Here is a 24,961-nt window from a genome sequence, read left to right as displayed (position 1 = left end):
GCTTATTCAGCCTGCTATCTTGGGATAATCATTCCTGAACCTGCTTCAACTTCTAATTTGTTTATATGCTCAAGTGATGAATTAGCAGTTGAAATAAGGTGAAAGAAAATGAATTGACCTTGGCAGGATCGAGGTTTTTTTTTTTTTCTCTTTTCCTTCCCTTTAGCGAGCTGGGGACAGGAGGCGAGAGAAATATAGTGATTTAAGAATAATCTACTGGCGTAAGCCTCTTAGACATCATTAAAACAGCTGAAAATGTGAAAAATTCTTTTGGATCCATGCCTCCACATCTATTTATTTATTTGTGGCTTCCAAGCCCAGGCAATGATGTCACTGGAAGGTGGGAACTGATAGTTTCGACTCTTTCCCTAGGGCAGTGATGGCTAACCTTTTTGCCATCGCGTGCCAGGAGAGGGCGGGGCGGGGGAGGGGCTGAAAGGGCACATTTCCCAACTCCCGGTGGGACAGGAAGTGACGTTTTTTGCTGTCCCCAGCCTCCAGAACCTCACTAGGAGTCCCTAGGAGCCTCTCTAGGAGTCTCTGGAGGCTGGGGACAGGAAAAAACGTCACTTCCTGTCCCACCAGGAGTGGGGAAATGGGCCCTTTCAGCCTTCGTAGGGCCTCCAAGGGAGAGGGAAAGGCTGTTTTCGCCATTCCCAGATACACAGAGAGGATCTGGAGCCAGGTAAGAAAGAAAAATGGGCCTTCCCCACCCCCACCCCCCAGGCCCTCCAGAGGCAGGAAACAGCCTGTTTCCCTACTTCTGGTGGGCCCAGAAGGCCCGAAAATCAGCTGGCTGGTGCGCACATGCGCCCCAGAGCTGAGCTGGCATGCCCACTAATATGGCTCTGCATGCCACCTGTGGCACGCGTGCCATAGGTTCGCCATCACGGCCCTAGGGAGAGGTTGGTGATGTCCTCAACTTCAAAATACTGTAAGTTTTCATTTATCTATTTTGAGAATAGAATAGAATAGAATAGAATAGAATAGAATAGAATAGAATAGAATAGAATAGAATAGAATAGAATAGAGCAGAGCAGAGCAGAATTCTTTATTGGCCAAGTGTGATTGGACACACACAAGGAATTTGTCTTGGTGCATAAGCTCTCGGTGTACATGAAAGAAAAGATACATTTGTCAAGAATCATAAGGTACAACCCTTAATGATAGTCATAGGGAACAAATAAGCAATCAAATCATATTAGGAAACAGTCAATATAAATCTTAAGGATACCAGCAACAAAGTTACAGTCACACAGTCATAAGTGGGAGGAGATGGGTGATAGGAACGATGAGAAGATAAGACTTATATATAAAAAAAAAATAGACAATTGTTCCAATGAAGATCAGAGAAGCCATAATCAGCATAAGTGATCAACTGCTCTGAGGTTTGGGGTTCATTTTCATTTTGCCATCTCAATGCTCATCCTCCTTGGTGTGAATCTGTAGTCTTTAGTTCCCATTTGGCTAATGTCTCCAGGGAATCCCCAAGTCTTGCTGGGCCTTGGCAGCTTTGCTTGTGTTGGTGGGCCAGATAGGCAGTGAGGCTTCCATGGTTTTGTGCCATCCTGCAGCACCTGCAACTAGTCCCATGCCCCTCCCCATGCCCCTAAGATACCCCGCGTTCCTTAATTGGGACTCCTTTTAGCAAGCCACTAGATCATTTAATGACCACAATTGTGGTGGTGGAGCAAAGTAGTCATGTGACATTTTCCTTGACTGCTTTGCTCAGTTGCCATTCTGATTCTGGTCCCGAGCACGGTTGTATTTTATTTTTATTTTTTAAGTAAGCCAGTTAACAGTAGCTGCATTTAGACAATATGTAAAGCTCGGTTAGCTTTAATCTTAGTTTGCCTTTTGTGCATCTGAGCATGTGATGCTGGCTGGGTGACTTTGGCCCAAGTCACTCTCTCTCAGCCCAACTCACCACACAGGGTGGTTCTTGTGGGGAAGGTAAGAAGAGGAAGGCGCGAGGAGGAAAGGAATATTAGATATGTTTGCATTTTGAATTATTTGTTAAAATTATAAAGGTGAGCTAAAAGAAAAAATGCAAGTTATCAAGTTAGGTTTGGATTCAATGTAGCCAGTAGTGGGTTCCACTTACTTTCGCTACCGGTTCGGAACTGTGAGTACATGTGTGCTTGCTTTGCTCGCGCAGAGTGTCTGTGATGACATCCGGGTGGGTGGCGGAGCCTCCCGCCTCTGTCACTGCCGGTTGACCTGAACCGGGGCGAACCAGTAGAAAACCCACCACTGAATGTAGCATATGAACCTAGAAAATTGAGCTAATTCAGAAACACAGTTATGCTGTCAGAACACAGCCATAAAATTGTAATCTTTAATGTGACAGAAGGGGGCTGTAGCTAAACATGTGGAGAATAATCATATTGAGTGCTACCTACTTTTATTTGTGTTTTAAATTTAAATTTAATTACTTAATTAAATTTAATTTAAAAAAAATAATTTTTTTTCATGGCATTACACACTTTTTAAAGTAGCGCCCCCCCCAAATAGATCTGCTAAGACCTTTGGGCCAAAACAGATCACGTATTCCTGCCCCATAGCAATTTCTTCCAGATAGGAACCGTCCCAAAATTCTGGAGTCTTCCCACTTCTATTTCCTGAGGTACTTAAAGGAAAAGTTTTGCCATTTGAGGTAACATGACCTAAACAGAAATGGATTTGCATAGAGCCAGAACATTTCAGGGTCCCTGAGATTATTCACGCTGTGTCAATGGGAGAAAATTAAATTTGTCTTCTGAGCAAAATCTTTCTTAATTAGATGTTGGCATCAGAGGAGAAATCTATAAAGCAGGGTGAAAGATTATGCCTTAAATGGGACCCATGAAGGACCGAAGGCTTCCATTTGGCCAGCTTAGATGCAAATTAACTTTCTCTATTGAACCTGACTGCATGGATTTTAGGAAGCATTATCTCTTCAACTCAGAGTAACCCTGTAAACTGGATGGCTGTAACAATATTGTCCCTGATCAACCTCGGGACTGAAACCAACCTGCAACAATTATAAAGTTGATCAGTTGTTACTTTAACAACATTTGCAAAAAGCACTGTGCAGTCAGCTGCTCAACACCTGGATTGTATCCCCAGTATTATCTGCTTTCCAGAAAAAGTTGAAACAGGCATTTTTATGTTCATTGTTTATTGTGAGCTGCCAAGAGTGTGTTTACCATTGCAGCAGGATATAAATCTGATAAACAAATAACCTACAGAATGGAAATCCGTGCGAAAAGTGATGACTGGGTTTTAGGGCGTACAGAATGCTGTTACCTTCCCACCAAAGGTGGTCCCTATTTTTCCACTTGCATTTTTTAGGGGCTTTTGAACTGCTAAGTTGGCAGAAGCTGGGACAAGTAACGGGAGCTCGCCCTGTTACGTGGCACTAGGGATTCAAACCTCTGAACTGCCGACCTTTCGATCGACAAGCTCAGCATCTTAGCCACTGAGCCACCATGTCCCTTCTGTTCTTTATTTGTCAAAGTTGGATTTTGGAGATAAGGGCTCACCTACTAGAGTGATTGTCCAGTGACAGTTGGACAGCTGAAAAGGGCCATGTTATTCTGATATGTTGGTTTGAATGTTTTTAAGAAAGTTGGCAATGTATGCTTATTCAGATCCCTTTCCCACAATATATGTATTTTTGTCTGAGATTTTTGTCTAATATCAGCATTTTGCCTAATTTCTCCAAACTATTTTATTTAGGACAGCATTTTAATCTATCAGCGGGACACTCTCCTGATAGAGTACAGGTAGTCCTCGACTTACAATGGTTCATTTAGCGACAGGTCGAAGTTACAATGGCACAGAAAAAAGTGACTTATGTCCGTTTTTTGCAGCATCCCCATGGTCACGTGAACAAAATTCAGACGCTTGGCAACTGACTCATATTTATGACGGTTGCAGTGTCCCGGGGTCATGTGATCCCCTTTAGCGACCTTCTGACCAGCAAAGTCAATGGGGAAGCCAGATTCACTTAACAACCGTGTCACTTATCAACTGCAGGGATTCACTTAAGCCACTGTGGCAAGAAAGACTGTAAAATGGGGCAAGACTCATATAACCGCTGTCTCGCTTAGCCACATACATTTTGGGCTCAATTGCGGTCGTAAGTCGAGGACTACCTGTTCTTCAAAATCACTAGATAATATGTAGCTATGACGGCCCTGCAGGAACTGAAACGGAGCATGTCAGGCAATTCCTTTTTTGTGTACACTTTTATTAGAGACCCGTGTCATACATTTGAGAGAATTTAAGAATATATTGGCTGAGCGAGTTAAGTTGACCTTTAAACATTAACTGTGATTTACTTTTCTTAAACTCTAATGAGAGCTATAAAAGAAATGAGAATGTCAAACTAGAACCTGGGCAGGGGTGAAATCCAGCAGGTTCTGACAGGTTCTGGAGAACCGGTAGCGGAAATTTTGAGTAGTTCGGAGAACCGGCAAATACCACCTCTGGCTGGCCCCAGAGTGGGGTGGGAATGGAGATTTTGCAGTATCCTTCCCCTGCCACGCCCATCAAGCCACACCCACAGAACCGATAGTAAAAAAAAAATGGATTTCACCACTGAACCTGGGATTTGAGTTCAGATCCCAGCTCACTCAATAGCCCTGGAATGCCGATTGCCTCTCTCATTCTAGCCCACCTAGATTGTAGGATTGTGCAGGATGTTTTAGTGAAGGGAAAAACTAGGCCCCCCCTTAGTTCCTTGGGTGAACAATGGTCTGGAAATAAATAACATAAAGCTTAGACTACAAATACTCCTCAACTTACAACAGTTCATTTAGTGACCGTTCAAAGCAGGGGTGGGTTCTATTTACCTTTACTACCGGTTCGCTTCTGCACATGCGCAGATTGCTGATGACGACATCCAGGGTGATGGGTGGGGCCTCCTGCTGGTTTTATTACCGGTTCTTGCGAACCGGTCCAAACCGGGGGCAACCCACCACTGGTTCAAAGTTACAACAGCACAGAAAAAAGTGACTTATGACTGTTTTTCACTCTTACAACCCTTGCACCATCTCTATGGTTACATGATGAAACATCAGATGCTTGGCAACTGACTCATATTTATGACGGTTGCAGTGTCCCGAAGTTATATAATCACCTTTTGCGACCTTCTAAGAAAGCAAAATTCAGTGGGCAAGCCAGATTCACTTAACAACCGTGCTACTAAATTAACAACGATTCACTTAACAATGATAGCAAGAAAGGTTGTAAAATGGGGCAAGATTCACTTAACAAATGTTCAGTTAGCAACGTACAGTTTGGGCTCAGTTGCGGTCGTATGTCAAGGACTACCTGTATTTGGTATCCGCCGAATGCCGGATTCCCTTGGTTTCCTTGTCTAAGAAAATGCTCAGCTACTGTCCCGAGCCGAGAGGTGAATCACCGGCTTTCAAAAGAACCTCAATCTGATGTCCCTTTTTAATGAAAGCCGTGAGTGTTATGTGATTGTGAAATGTAATGCTGACAGACTTGGCTCAAATGAAACGTTTATATTGAGCTTAAAGTGCGCTGGGAGTTTTTTTCTCTCCGTCCCATTACATAGTCAAAAGTTCATGAGCTCTGGGATCATCACTGTTTCTGGAAACCATCTGTCATAAATTGACAGTCCACAAAGTGCCCTTGAATGAGCTAATTCGAAGAGATGAGCACTCAGCAACATCCAGCAGACCCTCGGACTGACTTTGGGAGCTAGCAGTTGAGCCTGGTTAATGCAGATGGAGAACCAGTGGACAGATCCAGAGCTGGGAAGTTTAAAAAAAAAAAAAAAAAAATCCATGGAAATTGTAAGCCACCAGGAGTTGAGCTCAAGCACTGGTGGCTAAGAGGTAGCTTCGTCTTAGGTGCCAGTTGCACAGTAACTTCCCCAGCCGGAGTCTGACAAACGAAGTTGGAATCTGGAGGAAGCCAGATTTGCTTAACAACTGCATGATTCACTTATCCACGAGCTGCATTGGCTCCCTATTGGTCTCTGGGCACAATTCAAGGTGCTGGTTATTACCTTTAAAGCCCTACATGGCTCAGGGCCAGGTTATCTTCGAGACCGCCTTCTACCACATAGCTCCCAGCGACCGGTAAGATCCCACAGAGTTGGTATCCTCCGGGTCCCATCAGCTAAACAATGCCGGCTGGTGGGCCCGCGGGGGAGGGCCTTCTCTGTGGCAGCCCCAGCTCTCTGGAATCAGTTACCTCCTGAGATCCAGACCACTCCCACCCTATTGGCCTTCCGAAAAGCAGTGAAGACCTGGCTTTTCCAGCAGGCCTGGGGCTATTTTATTATTTTTTTAAAAAAATTTGATTTATATGCCGCCCTTCTCCGGAAACTCAGGGCGGCTTACAATGCGCTAAGCAATAGCCTTCATCCTTTTGTATATTTATACAAAGTCAGCTTATTGCCCCCACAAACTGGGTCCTCAATTTACCTACCTTAGAAAGGATGGAAGGCTGAGTCAACCTTGAGCCTGGCGAGATTCGAACCTACAGTAATTGCAGGCAGCTGGTCTTAATAACAGGGTGCTTTAGACCACTGTACTACCAAGGATCTCGTTGATCTCGCTGTTGCGATCTTGTGAGATCCGGCCATGAATAGTGTAAATGGGTTTTAATGTTTTAATTTTTAAATGTTTTTATAATGGTTTTTTAAATGCATTGTAAGCTGCCCTGAGTCTCCGGAGAAAGGCGGCATATAAATTGAACTAAATAAATAAATAAATGGGAAAATGGGCCGCAAAACTCATTTAAAAACTGGAAATTTGGGGTTCAAGTGTGGTCATAAATCAATGATTTCCAGAAGTCTCTCAAGAACCTCATTATATTATCAGGCCTGAGGTTCCTAAGGAACTGGAGATACGTTTTGATGGTTCCATTGCTTGAGAGACCATTCTTATCTCACCTTCGCCTAAGGCTTATGTGTTTGTTTGTTTGTTTGTTTGTTTATGTGTTTGCTTGTTTGTTTGTTTATCTTTGAATGTGGGTTTTTTACATCTTTATTTCTGTTATTTTTATATTTGTTATTTCATTTGATTATTGTACGCTGCCTGGAATTGCTTTTTGTAAAATGGGCAGCTAGACTATTTGATAAATAAGTAAAGTTTGAGGTGACTTTTCTACTTTTTATGGCATGATGGGAGAGGAGGGGTGAAACCTTTCATTCAGTCTAGGTTTAACCAATAAAGGAGAATATTTGTAGCTCAGGGTTGAAATGAGGGGTCCTTGGTGCTCTCTGAGCTTGCTTGTTTTCTTGCAGACGGTTCATTACCCTAACTAGGTAACATCATCAGTGCTAGTAGCACTGATGAGGTTACCTAGTTAGGGTAATGAAACATCTGCAAGAAAACAAGGAAGCTCAGAGAGCACCAAGAACCCCTCAATCTAGGTTTAACACATGCTCACTGATGGTAGGGAGGGTCCTCACACAAGAGCAACATAGTGTAGGAAGTTGGCACCCACCCATCTCCTAGAAGAATGACATATTCTAGGAAATATTAAAAAGGTAGAATATTATATTTTCTCTAAAGGAGAAACCTGTTTCTAAAGACATAGAGCCTCAGCTCTCTGCCCCCCAGCAGATATTTTGGTGCCAACTTAACTACAAGACAAAAGGCTGGGCCAGCTTAGCTGCAAAACCAAAGACCTTCACCGTCAAGACATAATAGGATTAGCCCTCTACCAGTCTCACCACATGGCACCTGGGAAGATTGCATCACCCAGCAAGGTTCAACCAAGCCTGGAACTCAAGACAGCCTACAGAGTTACCCCTGCATAGCCCCCTGGGAGTCTGACAACCAATCAGAATACATGCCCTTGCCACAGGAACAGGAAGTTCAAATTCAAAGCCCAAGAGGGGGTATGAATCTCTCTCTCTCTCTCCCATATGCTCATTTGCCCAGGACTCAAAAACCCCATGTGGTCCTGTCCACCATTAAACCATCTTTCCAAACAGCCTCCATGTTTCCAGTGTCTTTCGCCCCACTTGGAACTGAACCCAGATGGACATTTCTTCCAACAGTCCACAAAGTAAAGTTGGTGTGATTATTCACTGTGTAGCAAATATTCCCTTTCTATAATAATCCAAATGAGAATTTAATGGCAACTTGGGGTAAGACCCAGGACTACGTTCAAAACTCTCAGGGGCTGGAGGTTGGACATAACTCTACTAGGGATCCCATTTTCATGTCAAGTAATCCACGATTTACAACAATTCATTTAGTGACCATTCAAAGTTACAATGGCACTGAAAAATGTGACATGATTATTTTTTTTAAAGTTACAACCTTTGCAGCATCCTCATGATCATGTGATCCAAATTCAGCTGCTTGGCAACTGGTTCATATTTATGATGGTTGAAGTATCCCAGGGTCCTATGGTCAACTTTTGCCACTTTCTGACAAGCAAAGTCAATGGGAAAGCCAGATTCACTTAACAACCGGGTTAATAACTTATCAACTGCAATGATTCACTTAACAACTGTGGCAAGAAAGGTCATAAAATGGGGCCAAACCCACTTAACAAATGTCACGCTTAACAATAGAAATTTTGGGTTCAACCGTGGTCATAAGCCGAGGACTACCTGTATATTTTGGACAGGTGAAAGTCTACGCTAAGCATCAACACCTTGCCTTATTTGATGGGATGACATTTTTTCCACTGAGAGAAACCTTGTCTGGAAGAGCAGTATGGGGGATTCTCAGAAGCCCAGAGAAACTTTTCTGTGAGAAGGAAAATTCACAGGTCAAGATCCTGCCCCTGCTTTTCTTGCTCCTTGTTTCCTAGCAGTGAAGGCAGCATAATTTTATGCAGCATGATTTTGGGGATGATTTATACTGCATGAGACACAGCATTGGTGAAATGGTTCATTCATCCACTAAGGATCCAGCTAGCATCCAGGCCAGTGGTGAAATCCAATTTTTTTTTTACTACCAGTTCTGTGGGCGTGGCTTGGTGGGCGTGGCAGGGGAAGGATACTGCAAAATCCCCGTTCCCTCCCCACTCCTGGGGAAGGGATATTGCAAAATCTGCATTCCCACCCCATTCTGGGGCCAGCCAGAGTTGGCATTTGCCGGTTCTCTGAACTACTCAAAACTTCTGCTACCGGTTCTCCAGAACCTGTCAGAACCTGCTGGATTTCACCCCTGATCCAGGCTATTTATCCAAGTAACTTTTGCTTATCCTCTGGAAAAAAAAAATCTGCCTAGAAAAAGACAAGTTTAAACCTCAAGCAAGCCGCTCATTTGGCACTGCAGTTCATAGCTGTCAAGTTCATATTCGCTTTATTCTGAAAGTAGCTCTTTTAATTTTCTGAATAGAGCACTTAAGATACCCACATGGCAGCTTCCAATCACAAGGCAACAAAGGACCAGCTCCTGCAAGGCGCCTCTTGATGTGAATGTAACAAAATCCACATGGCAAGTCAAGACTTCAGAGGAAAGGCGCCTGGAGCCCTCTAGCGGCTGGTTGTGGGATCACCATCCACAGATCCATCTCTTGTTGAGCCCATCCTTAAGTTCCTCTCCACGGAGACTGAAGAGGCTACAGTCTATGCACCAGACTGGGCAATGACAGCGCTTCTTTCTGAGCATTCTCCTCCTGCTTCTTCAGCTCTTCTCCATCATAGCTGCCTTTGAGAATGGACAGTCTCTGGCTGAAGGGCTTAGGGTCGTAGTAAATAACAAAGTTGTAAAGGACAGATGCCAAGACCGCGCCAATTAAGGGGCCCACCCAGAAGATCTGTAAGGAAAGATCAGAGATAAGTCAGCACAAGGACGACTTGTCATCCGTTGACCTAAAAATAACAACCCTATTTGTCCCAAAGTCAGGAGCTCTGAGCCAAAGAAGCTGCAACATCTTTCGAAGTCCAACTGAAGTGAATTGAACCTGAGTTACTAGATCACATTTGTTTCTCTCATGGTTTTCCAAGATTTAGTTCCTTTTCTCTGCCTTGGAATCAGAACCTAGGTCACTACAGCCTTTAACATCTACAACCAGGATCACAGCTGGCATGGTCAGAAAAGTCAAGGTGATGGCAACAATGATGACGGAATGCCTTAATTTTGTATGTGCACCATATATGCAATACATACAAAAACTGGGCAGAGCTTCCATCACCCTTCTGACTGCTGTCTTGACTTTTTTGATTGTGATCTGTAGACATTCCTGATCGGGACTGTTATGTCCTGCAATGTGAATCAATCCATCTCTTCCAATGTTGTGACATCTTCTGTTGAAAGCTGCTGTAGAACTGATTAGCAATCCATGTGAGTGAGATAGCTGTGTATCAGAGATAGACAGCTTACCCTATCTAAAGACAGATATAAACTAAGATAAGATGGACCATGTAAATAAAGGCCGGGTAAAAATGGAATGAATCTGTCCCGTTTTCTGAATCCTTTCAGCAAAATGCTGAAGTACATCAAAGATTTTTACACAACGAGGACTCAAAATTCGTCATTAAGTGAAAACAAAAAACCCTGGCGTATGATACTGTGATCTAGACCAGGAGTGTCAAATTCGTGGCGTCATGTACTGGCTACGCCCACCCCGGTTTAGCAAAGGGGGGGAATTGCGATATATCACATGATGAGGACATGACGACGTGAGTTTGATACCCCTGATCTTTCTAGACCATTTCTCAATTTTAAGATGTGTGGATTTCAACTCCCAGAATCCTCCAACCAGCCATGGTGAAGTCCACAGATCTTAAAGATGCCATGTTTGAGAAACACTAGTCTAGATGGACTGTGTCTTTTTGGCAAGATCAAAGTCAGGAAATATTCAAACTCCCATTCCTGAAGATCTCCCAGAGTCAGAATTCAGTATCAAATGGAGCACCGGCTTTAACTGAGGGAAGCTAAATTTAAATGCCTGCTGACTGAATTCAGCTTTAAGCTCCTTTAAGGAGAGCTGGATATGCAAAGCGGGAAGGGCTTCCTTTAAAGCCATAAGCTACTATCGAGGTTAAAATGGAAGTAAATGACAAGAAAATAAAGGGAAGTTAGATTTACAACTTCTCTCTCCACTTAGTTCTGTCCTTACATTTTCCATCTTAATTCATCCTATCCTGGAAACTTCCAAGGTCAGAAACTTCTGTGAATAACCACATCTGCAACTAGAACCCTGCCAAGTTGGTGGCAGGCAGCTTGAGTATGTTACTCCCAGGTGGCTCTACATTAAGCAAAACAGAGTAACCTAGGAGGAAAAGGCTAGGAAGGGAAAATTAAAAGACAAAAGCTATGCTGTTAGTTCCATGCCTCTCTTAAGCCAGCCTGTTGCCTGAAAAGACTGTAGGGCTTCGCTGTCAATATTGAAGAAGGATTTAACTGCTAATCCAGTTAGCTTTTGCATGTGGAATGGGGAGGGGGGGGGGATAGACGAGATATAGACTATCCCATTTCTGACTCAAGCAGCAACATTTCTTAGGCAGCTCTATTGCTATGGTTTGAAAGGAGGTGAACCTGGCCTAAGAAAAATAATGTCAGGGTTTGTGTTTTGGGATAGAAATGTTCTAGGCATGACTCCTGTCTTCTGTAGGGCACCAAGCCAGAGGTGCGTTTCAGCAGGTTCTGACCAGTTCTGGAGAACCGGTAGTGGAAATTTTGAGTAGTTCGGAGAACCGGTAAATACCACCTCTGACTGGCCCCGCCCCCATCTATTCTCTACCTCCCGAGTATCAGCTGATTGGGAGGAAATGGGGATTTTGCAGTAACCTTCCCCTGGATTGGGGAGGGAATGGAGATTTTACAGTATCCTTCCCCTGCCATGCCCACCAAGCCACGCCCACAGAACCGGTAGTAAATTTTTTTGAAACCCACCACTGCACCAACCCTCCAGGAGTAAGAGAGAGCCTATTTGTTGCCCAGGGGTGGGTTCTAAAATGTTTTACTACCGGTTCTATGGGTGTGGTTTATTTTATGGGTGTGGTTTGATGGTCATGTGACAATTCTTTAGGATTTAGCAGAGGTACTAGTCTACCAGACTTTTAACTGCTTGCAGAGCTGTACCGGTCTACCCATTTGTTTTTGGAGGCACTAGTCTACTCATTTGTTTTTGGAGGCACTGGTCTACTCATTTGTTTTTGGAGGAACCAGTCTACCTATTTGCTTTTCGAGCGCCCTGGTCTACCACCACACTGCCTTTTAACACTGATCAGCTGTAGGGCAGCCCTTTGAATCCCCACCGCAAGAGTTTAAACAGTTTTTTTTCCTTCTAGCTGATCAGCTGGGACTCGGGAGGCAGCGAATAGATTGGGAGTGAGGCCAAATAAAAGGTAAGAATAATGCGGGGAGGGCAGGAGGGCCCAGCTCCCGAACAAAGAGAACCGGTTTGGTGACGTCATGTTGTCACCGCTACCGGCTCGGCCGAACCGGGCTGAACCAGGAGGAACCCACCACTGTGGTAGCCCCTGTAGGAAGTAAGGATATGTGTTTTTTTACTTGATTATGTGCTATTTTTTTTACTGCCTTTTTTTGCTGCTAGCAACCACACAGACCAACACCAGAGGGCAGCAAAGATTTACAGGGAGTTTTATATCTCTTTGCTGCCACTTATAGGGAAAATCTGGAATTCTGTGGCCCACAGCTGGTTACCCCTATTCTTCATGCCAGCAGCTGAAGCTATTTATGCAACCTCCAGGATGTTGCCTCCTCTGACTTTAATCTTAGGAACAGGGTGAGATCAAAACTGGTCTGCCATATGCAACCAGAAGATGGCTATCACCTCCCAGCTTTAAAATACAGTTGTTGCCAGACTGAGCTACACTTAAGGTGTCTAAACAAAGTCCTGATCAGTAAGAGTGGAAAGTAGTTCTGAGAAGCATTGTAGCCTTGCTACTTAAAATCCCATGAGAGGCTCTCCTAAAATACCTGCCAATAAGTCCTTGCAGATTTAAGTTAAAGTTAAGTAGCACTCTATGGGAGGTGCAAAGAAGCTTGTGGACTTGTAATACAGAATGCTCATTTTTGTTTTTGTTTTTTGTTTTTTTTTTATAATCCCAGACCAGACCAGTTGCTCCTACCAATATACAGGCTTTCATGGTCTGCCAATTGGATAATTCTTTACCCCACTTTTCTTCCACCAACACCCTGGAATAATGGGGGATGAGGATACAGAAAGAAGAGGGTTTTTACCCATTGCTGATGAAAATTTCCAGTTATGACAGCAGGACCAAAGGATCTGGCTGGATTCATGGAGCATCTAGTGTAGTAATGCTGGAAAGGGGAAATTGGAAGAAAGCATTAGGAAAGGCAGCTCTTGTAGAGGTCCCATTCAGAATAGAATAGAATAGAATAGAATAGAATAGAATAGAATAGAATAGAATAGAATAGAATAGAATAGAATAGAATAGAATAGAATAGAATAGAATAGAATAGAATTTTTTATTGGCCAAGTGTGATTGGACACACAAGGAATTTGTCTTTGGTGCATACGTATGCTCTCAGTGTACATAAAAAGAGAAGATACATTTGTCAAGAATCATAAGGTACAACACTTAATGATAGTCATAGGGTACAAATAAGCAATTAGGAAACAATATCAATATAAATTGTAAGGATACAAGCAACAAAATTACAGTCATACAGTCGTGAGTGGGAGGAGATGGGTGATAGGAACGATGAGAAGATTAATAGTAGTGCAGACTTAGTAAATAGTTTGACGGTGTTGGGGGAATTATTTGTTTAGCAGAGTGATGGTATTCGGGAAAAAACTGTTCTGGTGTCTAGTTGTTCTGGTGTGCAGTGCTCTATAGCATCGTTTTGAGGGTAGGAGTTGAAACAGTTTATGTCCAGGATGCGAGGGGTCTGTAAATATTTTCACAACCTGTTTTAATGTTACACTTCCATTTTTTTTCCTCACTGTAGTCCAAACAACTACAGGTAGCCCTTGACTTATGACCACAATTGAGCCAATATTTCTGTTGTTAAGTGAGAGATTTCTTAAGTGAGTTTTGCCCCATTTTACGACCTTTCTTGCCGCAGTTATTAAGTGAATCACTGCAGTTGATAAATTGGTCACATGGGTTGTTAAGTGAATCTGGCTTGCCCATTGACTTTGCTTGTCAGAAGGTCACAAAAGGGGATCACATGACCTTGGGACACTGCCAACCGTCATAAATGCGAACCAGGTCCCCAAGGGTCTGAATTTTGATCACTTGATCATACGGATGCTGCAAAGGTCATAAATGCGAAAATCGGGCATAAGTCACTTTTTTCAGTGTCATTGTAACTTTGAACGGTCACTAAATGAACTGTTGTAAGTCGAGGACTACCTGTACAGAGTTGGGATAGAATCCATATAGAACAAGATGCTGGCGGGAAATGCTTGTGTAACTTTCTAGTCTGACCCCTGATGTTGAAGACTGGAAGTTCTTTGGTTCAAGCAGCCACTACTAGTGTCCTTTCCTCTAAAATGTCTCTTTTGCTGGAGGCAGGCTATTGTCTGGGTAAAATATTTGCCCAATAGGGGTGTTCTCTGAGCTTTGTGATGTCAGTTGTGCAGCATCACACCACCCACTGTAGTGGGATTATCTATGAGCACAGTTGTACAAGCTTAGAATGTTGCTCGCCATAGGAACTGCTAGCTAATTTCAAATGCTCTCCCCAAAACACCCCTGACATTTTTACATTATACAAACTTTGCAGCCAAGAATCCAGTCCAGCTGCACCCAGCTCGGGGTATTTACAAGGCAGTTAAAACAATATATGTTGCATTAATCCTTTCTTCCTGGTTTTTAAGAGTTCTCAGCTTTATCTGGCTAATGATGGCTTGGGCGTATTCTGTCTTTTATTTCCAACATTGATTTCTATTTTGCTTTGAATGCCTATTCCCTCCAAAGAGCCACTCTCTATCATTTTAAAAGCTTGCCTCTAATATTTTAAACAAAATAAAGCCAAGTCTGTCTTGCTTAGGGCTCCCAGGTGTGGGTTTTCCACTCTCAAGTAATCATCAGTCAGTTCTGGTAGCCCTACCCTTGCGCTTATCTTTCTCAGCGTCTCTTAATTTACTCACCCCAACCAAGTGGCCCAGGGCAACTGAGATGCCAATGATGACAGCAGGGGAGCCCGGACTGCGCTGTGTATCTGTGGATGCAAAATAACACAGAACCAACTGTAGGGTCAAGATGAGCTCAACTGCAACAGCTTGTCCACTTGAAATATTGGTGTTTACCTAGGGCAGAGAAGGAAACAACGGTGAAGGAGGCTTTAAGCATATGGCTGGCATCTTCTCTGCCTGGAAAAAAGGATTATTATAGAGGTTTTAGGTTATGCGAATGCAGAACCCCCTAAAGTTCAATACAAAGCACTTTGTCATCAACAGCAGAATTCCTTTTATACCAACACTTCATTGGGGATTATCTCCTACCTCAACATTTATGGGGAGAAGCCTGAAGGATGTTGTTGTGGTCCGTCAGCAGCCTGCGAAGCTGGCAGCGGAGTCGGACATTGAGGAAGCTGGGGAGGAACATGGGCCAGTCCTGGAGTCTGGGGAAGGCTCAGACGAGGGCTCTGCATCGGAGGCAGAGATGGGGCCAGGGTGATCTGGGAGTTAGGCGCGGACTCCAGAGCTTCCCGAGTTGGACATCAGAGACACAGAGGAACAGGAGGAGCCTGTTCCTAGTGTGCGCATGCACAGAGCTGCCAGAAGGCAAGAACAGCTAAAACAAAAGAGATGACTCTGGAGTAAGGCCTGGAGATGATTGGCCCCTCCCATAAGACTTAAAAGAGGAGCAAAGGCACGTGGGCCCTTTGCAGGAAAGCAACGTTGTTAATTCTGTTCCCAGTCGGCATCTCTGTTTGATTCTGGATGCCGTGTGGCTTTGCCAAATAGATCTTTAGCAGCATTTCAAGGGAGATAAAGGTTGGTGATTATCCCGAAGGACTTCTCCCGAAGGACTTTTTGCAACTAACTGGGACTCAGCTGTGAATGAACGTAATTCACAGCTGTTGCAATAAAAGAAGTTTTTGGGACTATTCGTGTGTTTTAATGACTCAGGAAGCCTAGATCACAACAGATGTATATTTCTGTTCAGGTGGCTCTAGATGGAAAAATGTTTGAATTTAACAGCTGGCTTTTAGATTTCTCCAATAGGGGAAGCCAGGAGTCATCCCTGATCAGCTGAAAAGGACTCTAAACTTTCCTCTTTTTTTTTAAAGTTATAAACTGATGTTTTCCAGCTTCTGCCAAATGTCTGCTCCATCTGAAGTGCGTCGCATTAAGGCTGAGCCCTGCTGTAATCACATCCCTACAGTTTTCATGACTGTTTGCCTTTTGAGACCAGGAAACCAGAATACTTCTACTGTGCTCAAAGACCATCTCTTTCGCTTTTCTTGCCAATCCCTGGGTGCAGCCGTGTCTACAGAGAGGAGGTTAAAAAAGATTAAGATGGTAGCTGCAACCATGCAATATTAGTCCTGTCCTTATTTTCATGATGCATATTGTCTTTCTACAGGTAGTCCTCCATTATCGACCGAAATTGGGACGAACAGCTCTGTTGCTAAATGACACAGGCATTAAGTGAAACATCACATCACCGTGCTCCACCTATGTCTATTCCACCGTGGTTGTGAAAGCAAATCTGTCACCATCACTAAGCGCAACATCAGAGCGGGTTGCAACTTGAGACTTCCTGCCAGCTCTTCAACTGACTTGGCTTGTCAGAAGTGGGATGGCTAATCTGACTTTTTTTAAAAAAATCTATGTCACAAATGTTTTGGACGAAGGTGGTGCTGTGGACATAGCTTATCTTGATTTTAGCAAAGCATTTGATACAATTCCCATAATGAGCTCATAAAAAAGTTATACCGGCTAGGGCAGTGATGGTGAACCTTTTAGACACTGACTGCCCAAACTGCACCCCACATGCATGCCCAGACTGAAAGGTGCATGTATGCACATGCGCAGCAGAGACCTGAAGAGCAGCTGGCCGGCGGGAGGCGGGGCATCCCAACACCAGCAATGTGGCAAGAGGTAAGATCTTTTTCTTTCGTGAGCTTCCATTTCGTCATTTGCAGGGAAACAGAAGCTCACAAAAGAAACACCACGGAGATCTGACCTGGGTGCACATGCCAGCAGAAAGGGCTCTGCGTGCCACCACTGGCACACGTGGTGGCATGCATAGGTTCGCCATCACAGGTCTAGGGCTTAATCACTGGGTAGTTCAGTGGATAGGAAATTGGCTCAGAGATAGATCCCCAGTGGATAATTGTTAATGGAGGTCTGTCTGAATAAAGACCAATCACACGTGGTGTACCACAAGGATCAGTCCCAGGTCCTGTTCTGCTCAGTGTGTTTGTAAATGATATAACAGAAGGATTGCTAGGTAAGGTATGTCTTTTTGTTGATGACACAAAAATGTCATCCAATAATGTAATTAAGTTGATGTTCCAGGGTTTGTTTGTTTTTCTCGTAACATGGAAAACAATTTGGCATTGCTGGAAAATGGGTAAAAAATGTGGAAACTGCAGTTCAATGTTTCTAAATGTCAGATCATGACCATTTGGGAGGGGCTTTTTGGTGCCTGGAGAACTGACTGCTCTGACCCTATTTCTTTACCCATGGGTGGCCGGGGAAATGGGTAGGGAGAGAAAGTGGGGAGAACAGCTCCTTTGCTTCCAATTGTCTACTGGGGCGGGGGCACACAATGGCCCTTTTATGACTTGTGGACTTTGACTCCCAGAATTCATAACCCAGCCATGCTGGCTCAGAATTCTGGGAGTTGAAGTCCACAAGTCCTAAAGGGGCCATTGTTCCCCACCTCTGGTCCAGTCCCACAGAGTAATTGCTTTGTGAAGGTTCAAAATTAGCAGGAAGGCCCATTTTTCTTACTTCTGCCCTGTCCCCCAAATTTCTTGCCATGCTCAGTAGGAAAAGTGCAGGGGAAGAGGAGAGTGAGTGGTTCCTTGAGTGCCAGTTCTCTGATTCCACAACTGATTTAACTCTGAGAGTCTTCAGCTGCCAGTAACTGGCCCCAAGAGAGGCATTCCCAAACCCACCTCTTTCCTTCTCCCTGCTTCTACTGGAAGAAAACCCCATTCTGTTTTGACAGGGTCTGAAAGCACAGTTTTTATGCTAGGGAGCTTTGTGCCAACTCCTGCTCTTTGTTACTATCATGGAGATGAGTCTATAAATGGCAGTCAAGAGATACAGAAAAATCTATGATTTTGCTGTCCTCTAGCTGTCCTCCAGATTTTTGGAGCCCCGGTATAGTATCCCTGGCATAAACATCAGTTGTATCTTGCCCTCATTTGCTCAATGGAGAAATTTTACGAACTCAGAAGTTTGTTCATGTTTTGGAATAGCTCTTTGGCCTAGTATGATATTGCTGTAATAAAGGTAAAGGTTCGCCTCGCACATATGTGCTAGTCATTCCTGACTCTAGGGGGCGGTGCAGAGGTGGGTTTCAGCAAGTTCTGACCACTTCTGGAGAACCGGTAGTGAAAATTTTGAGTAGTTCAGAGAACCGGTAGTAAAAATTCTGACTGGCCCCACCCCCATCTATTCTCTGACTCCCAAGTCCCAATTGATCGGGAGGAAATGGGGATTTTGCAGTAACCTTCCCCTGGAGTGGGGAGGGAATGGAGATTTTATAGTATCCTTCCCCTGCAATGCCCACCAAGCTATGCCACGCCCACCAAGCCACACCCACAGAACTGGTAGTAAAAAATTTTAAAACCCACCACTGGGGCGGTGCTCATCTCCGTTTCAAAGCCAAAGAGCCAGCGCTGTCCGAAGACGTCTCCATGGTCATGTGGCTGGCATGACTAAATGCCAAAGGTGCACGGAACACTATTATCTTCCCGCCAAAGGTGATCCCTATTTTTCTACTTGCATTTTTTATGTGCTTTCAAACTGCTAGGTTGGCAAAAGCTGGGACAAGTAATGGGAGCTCACCCCATTAAGCGGCACTAGGGATTCGAACCGCTGAACTGCCGACCTTTCGATCGACAAGCTCAGCGTCTTAGCCACTGAGCCACATTGCTGTATTACATTGCTGTAATAGGGAATCTTTATTCCTCCTAGTCAACACAACTGTTTCTGTTTTTTAATAGACTCTGTTCTCTTGTAGCTGAGAAATATTCCTATCCCACAAGCGTAGTCCAAATTCAGAGTAGGTGAAGTGTGAAATTAATTCTTGACATCTGACAAGAAAATGAAAATTGAGATTAACTATGGATTATCAAAAGGTGAAAGTTTGGGAAAGAAACAAAAATGAAAAACGTTTTTCGTCTATCCCTCTTCGGATGTCTTGAGGTTAGGTGGAGCCAGAGGCTCCAGTCCTAGCTACAAATTGAAAGTGACTTTTCAAAACCGCTGCTCTAATAATCAGAAACTACTTGTTTATAACATTTATTTCTATTTTTCTTCTAACCTTTTTCTTCTTTTTTTGCACTTTAGGGTTTTATTTCCCTCTTTTTTCCTTCTTTTAGTTTGTATTCATTTCAGCTAAATGCTAGGAAAAAAAGAAGGTTCACTGCTATTTAGTTTAAGATATTAACAGAAGGCTAAACTTGCTGGTCTGGCCATTTATCAAAAACTGCCTCCTCTCACCCCCATCTCCTGCCCACATTAAAAACAGGATTGATAGATGTTTTCTCACTAGATGTGATATTTGCTGGGGGAGGAATGTTTATGCAATGTTTATGCAGATTGGGCATCATTAGCATTTCAGATTTTTCAGATTTGCTGTTACCTCAAAGTACAGTATCACACATATTGTCAGGCACGTGACCAGATCCACATGTGTAGCATTCAAGTTCCTGTGCTTTATTCTGCCTATAATACAGTACTCTCCACAGACTGCTTGCCTTCCCTTGGGAACAGACAGAGAAGATTCCTTGGAGTTTGGGGAAGGGGTGGTGGTCAGTCCTGGCTCTCTTACAACTCAAGGCTAATTCCCTGTTTAATCCCTCCTTCCTTTTGGCTGAATGTTTCCCAACACATACCAATTTAGATCATCATAGTCAGGAGTGAAATGCTACCGGTTCGGGTGAACTGGTAGTGATAAAAACTCCTCCGAACCGGTATTTCTGACGATCAGCTGTGCCGCGCAGGAAATCCTGCTTTCTAGCAAAGCTAAATCGAGCGGCACAGCTGATCCCCCCTTGCTGTTCTACTTACCTTCCCAAGCCTCCTTTTAGTGCATACTGCCCATGCACACATGCACAGCACACATTTTGATGTGCACTGTGTATGCACATGCTCAGCGTGCGCTTGGCACGCATGCACGGCCAGCAAACCGGTAGCAAACCGGTTCAGATTTCACCACTGGTCATAGTTTATCAGAAGCTCTTTAGGTATAAGCAAACAAAATATTGAAGTGAGTGGGGAGGTATTGAATGACGGATACTAATCATTGTCCAAATATAAAAATCTCAGTGGCTTAGTGTCCTTGACGGTGTTGCTGCCTTTCGTACAACTGATTCTGGGACTTTCACCACTATTGCAACCAGGTATTCCCCACCCTTTCTTAAATCCACACTAAAGAAATACGGGCTGTGCTCATGGCCAATCCCTATCCTGTTGTGATTTATTGCTCAATTATATCGTCCTGATTAGGCACATGCAGTACGGGACCTTTTCATTCTACTATTTCAGTACTTCAGCCTGCACTAAACCCATCAGAGTTAAAGCATTTACAGCCCTGCTGGCTGAGCAGTAGAGCGCCATCAGGCAACACTGGTGCAACAGCAATGTGGTGGTGATAAAACCAGCCAGAAACACCAAACAACAAATGCCATTCTGAACTGACCTACTGCTGCTCACCTGACTGGGTCTCAAATGTATAGCAATGGCTGGCGAACCCAAACTGATTTTTACCTACCTTATGGCTGCTATTGTATGTTGCCAGCTTAAGGTGGGGAAAGACTAATTTAACACCAGTACAGTTAACAGAAGAACAGAGTTAGGTGGGACCTAGGAGTTCTTCTAATCTAGTCCAACCTCCTGCTCAAGCAGGAAACCCTATGCCATTTCAGACAAAAGGCTCTTCTTAAAAACCTCTAGCGTTGGAGCATCCACAATTTCTGGAGGCAAGATGTTCCACTAATTAATTGTTCCAAATGTCTGGAAATTTCTCCTTCGCTCTAGGTTGGTTCTCTCCTTGATTAGCTAATTGGTTGATTAGTTTCTCCTTAATTAGTTGATTAGATTAGAATGATTAGCAAAGACAGATTGCAGCCATTTCACTCAGTTGGTGCTGAAAGCAGCCTTTCAGGTACATCCTCTTAAAGAAGGCTGCACAACACAACAAACATGTTGTTGATGCCATGCTTAGGTGCAACTGGAAAGAGATTATCCTTCCTACCTAATTCAAGGCCAGGCTACTTCCAGAGCTGCAGGAGGCCCCCACACCAATGTCTTCACTTCTGATTACATAGTACCAATGTAAATCTTACAATGCTCACTCTGTTTATGTTGGAAGAGTTGAAAGGTCAGGTTAGGGATCATCATGGAGAAAATCTATCCATGTGCTTGCTAGGAGTTAACAATGACTTGGCGGCACATAATCCATCAATCAATCCATTTCCAGGAAAGATCAGTCTCTGCATTCTCTGGGCTCCTGTTCTTTTAGTCTCTTTCCTTCTCCATAAGCATGGAAGAGCTTATACAGATTCATTCCTAATACACGGATATAATGACATTTAGTTCTACTTCCCTCCCCCCAAAACTGCCCCCTTTGTTTGTTTTTTTAAAATATTTTACTGACTATATACATACATAAAATATAGTAACATTTCTATTTAACATCGGATATGCAGCGTTTATACATGAATACATGATATGTACCTGGTATCATTTATTCTATTTATTGCTATTTAGTTATCACACCTTTTACTCCATCTTTGATTTTATCATTTATCCATTCATACCACCTTCCCCACACAGTATAATAATCTGAGTTCTCATCATTATTTATTTCATGGGTTAAAACTGCCCCCTTTGATCCACTCTTTCACTTGTTAAATAGTTGCACCTCCCACCTTGTCAACTCAGGACCCGATAACTCTAGATATTGCTGAACTATAACCTAACAAGTTCCTGCTGCAAAACTCCAACCTCTTATCTGCTCAATTATTTGTTGAAGGTAAATTCCACATTTCCTTCATTTACAAAACCACCGTGGAAAAAGGTTGAGGGATATGGAGTTGTTCAAGATCCAGTAACTGGATGGAGAGAAGGGCCATTTCTCACTTAGTACATAAGTGAAGGGATTCTCTTACAATGCAACAAAGTACAGCAGGCAAACTAGACAACAAAGGAGAAGAAAAATACCCTTTATATCAAGCAGGATAATATGGGTGGAGGTTAATTTCCCAGTGGGCCAATAGTGAGTAGAAGACAATAACATGCCTTCCAGTCACTGAGAATCAGTAAGTGATACTCATGTTGAGGCAAACTCATCTGGATCAGCCCCAGTCTCCCTTGTCTTGGCCCTACCATCTACCCATTATATGAATGAACCCAAAGTAATGTACTTGTCCCTCTGCTCTGCCCATTCTTTTTATAATATTATAATATTCCCTTATTTGCTGCCACATTCTTATCCTTCCCCATCTTAGAATTTAGAGTGGATATACCTGGGGGCCTGAATCTCCCTTTCTAATTGTTATTGTCCAAGCATGGGCAATCCTTTTCAGTCTTAGCTTTTCCTTCCCTGTCTTATATTTTGGCTTCCCTGAGATTTGCAGGGAATGCATCAGTGATCCAGAGTTACAACCAAGTGGAGAGTTACAACCAAGACTGAAGATCTTCAGTCCTTTTTTGGGGTAGCTCTTTGGGACTTTCCACACTTTCAGAAGAAATGACCTACTCTGACCTTTAATTTCTGCCCCAGGTGCTATAAACCAGAGGTCTTCAAACTTGGCAGCTTTAAGACGTGTGGACTGCAACTCCCAGAATTCTCCAGCCAGCATAGCTGGCTGGAGAATTCTGGGAGTTGCAGTCCACACGTCTTAAAGCTGCCAAGTTTGAGGACCTCTGCTATAAACCATGCTAATGAAAACTGACCATTTTCCAGTTAATTTTGTCAACCCAATCTGGGGAGTCCGTAAGGCAAAGTGGGATGAATTGGTGGCTGTGATTGTATGAAGTCACCCATTCCTGCTGTACACCCTGCTTCTACCCATTCTGTTTCCACTAGATACCCTCAATCGTGACAATAACCATTTTTTATAAAAAATGGAATTATGTGTTATTATAGCCACCACGAAGCCATTTTATAATTCAATTCCTGTTGCAATTAATTTCAGGACACTTTGACTTTTTGTTCTAACTTACTGCCAGTTTCTTCTAAAGCCCTTCCCATTGGATTCTTCCACCAAACCATCATTCCAGCTAATCCTTTCTCTTCATTTTAAATCATAATCAGCTTCCCTCGCCCAATAATTTCCAAGTAAACCAACAAAGAACATGCTTTGCACAGCCTTCTGTAAGAAGTCACTTCTGTAAGAGGATATACCATCAGTGATTGACTTAGACTTAGAATAACTTTATTGTCACTTTGAATGTACACTAATTGGCGTACATTAAAATGAAATTTCGTTGCCTACAGCTCTCAAAGTGTCCCCACTTTGTGGTGAAATCCAAATTTTTGTACTACCGGTTCTGTGGGTGTGGCTTGGTGGGCGTGGTGTGGCTTAGTGGGTGTGGCTTAGTGGGAATGGCAGGGGAAGGATATTGCAAAATCTCCATTCCCACCCCACTCTGGGGCCAGCCAGAGCTGGTATTTGCCGGTATCTCCGAACTGCTCAAAATTTCCCCTATCGGTTCTCCCGAACCTGTCAGAACCTGCTGGATTTCACCCCTGGTCCCCACCTCCAATATACACTACCGAGACTCACTTAGAACTGTAGCTATTTGTATCTTCAAGGCTTCACTCTGTAATCTAAAACAATCAGTGACAATATTTCACACCTTAACAACCACACCCCTGTTTGATGCTTGGCAGTTCCACAACTCCAATCAATCCTGGTACGCTTGCTGGAATACATACCGCTTGGTAGGTCATTTGAGGACTGTTCCCCAGACAAATGCCTATGTCAAAAATGCCAATTCAATAACATACCTTGTTGATGCCCATATTTCCCCGGACATTCCCAGGAGTCACCGCATAAAGGATGGCTGCCCCAACAATTCCTCCAGCCAGTTGGGCCACCACATAGCAAACAGTCCTCACCAATGAGACACGAGAGCCAAGCAGGAAGGCCACAGTCACTGCTGGATTGATGTGGGCTCCACTAGCTTGCCAGGCAATCTGGACAACTGTGGCTGCTGCCAAGTTGAAGGTGATAGAAGTCTGTAGGATGGAAGGTGTCTCTGGCCAATCCAGAACGGACCCCAAACCAAAAAAGACATAGATGGCGGTAATCAGCAACTCAGTGAAGACAGCCCGGTAGAAAGCTATAGAGACAAGTTCCTTACACATTCTGCAAGAAGCAAGAGGGGAACGGTGCATATCTTCTGGTGGCCTTTCCCCTTCTGAACAAGGGCCAAAGAAGCACTATTTAAATGAGTGAGGTTGCAACATTGGGCTAGACCAGGAAATTAAAGGGAAACTCCTGAAGTAGCCTTTCCTGCCCAGCCTATTGGCTTGGCACTGCTTCTGATCCTTAGAACAGGGAAGAGCTCTACCTGGGAAGCTTTGGGCCAACCACATAAATCCAGAGGAACGATCTTCAGCAATAGATCCTGGGAAAGAAACAGAAGAGGTCAGCCGTGCAGCTTCTTTCTCAAACTGCTACATCCAAAAACTCATTCCTACCTAAGGAATGGTCCTGGCACAGACAGCAGAAGAAGCTGGAGAGACCTAGAAACATAGAAAACTGATGGCAGAAAAAGACCTAGTGGTCCATTGAGTCTGCCCTTTGAGCTTTTTTTCTTTTCTTTTCTCTTCTTTTTCTTTTTCTTTTTTTTTCTTTTCTTTTTCTTTTTCTTTTCTTTTTCTTTT

General features: G+C 43.6%; 1 protein-coding gene across 1 annotated transcript; it reads right to left on the bottom strand.

Annotated features, from left to right (window-relative positions):
- Window positions 1-9,375: 9,375 nt before the first annotated feature.
- Window positions 9,376-24,439, bottom strand: AQP6 (aquaporin 6). The gene is made up of 4 exons (XM_034413056.2): window positions 24,080-24,439; window positions 15,025-15,183; window positions 13,146-13,226; window positions 9,376-9,750 (listed from the first exon to the last, which is right to left on the bottom strand). Exons 1-4 carry the CDS (start codon window positions 24,437-24,439, stop codon window positions 9,553-9,555), a joined length of 798 nt encoding a protein of 265 aa, XP_034268947.2. The 3' UTR covers window positions 9,376-9,552.
- Window positions 24,440-24,961: the final 522 nt, after the last annotated feature.

Source organism: Pantherophis guttatus, chromosome 2 (genome assembly GCF_059756535.1).
Source record: "Pantherophis guttatus breed Tessera chromosome 2, ASM5975653v1, whole genome shotgun sequence".
NCBI lineage: Eukaryota > Metazoa > Chordata > Lepidosauria > Squamata > Colubridae > Pantherophis > Pantherophis guttatus.
The sequence above is the reverse complement of the archived record's forward strand: the minus strand, read 5'-3'. Positions and strand labels throughout refer to the sequence as shown.

What these genes read in the sequence shown, in the direction of transcription:
- AQP6 (XM_034413056.2), bottom strand. Translation starts at nt 24,439, where the DNA reads ATGTGTAAGGAACTTGTCTCTATAGCTTTCTACCGGGCTGTCTTCACT. An exon ending in CCCTGGGCCACTTGGTTGGG is followed by an intron (nt 13,227 to 15,024) that starts GTGAGTAAATTA and finishes TCCCCTTTCCAG; the next exon opens with CATTACTACACTAGATGCTC. An exon ending in GAAATTTTCATCAGCAATGG is followed by an intron (nt 9,751 to 13,145) that starts GTAAAAACCCTC and finishes CTTTCCTTACAG; the next exon opens with ATCTTCTGGGTGGGCCCCTT.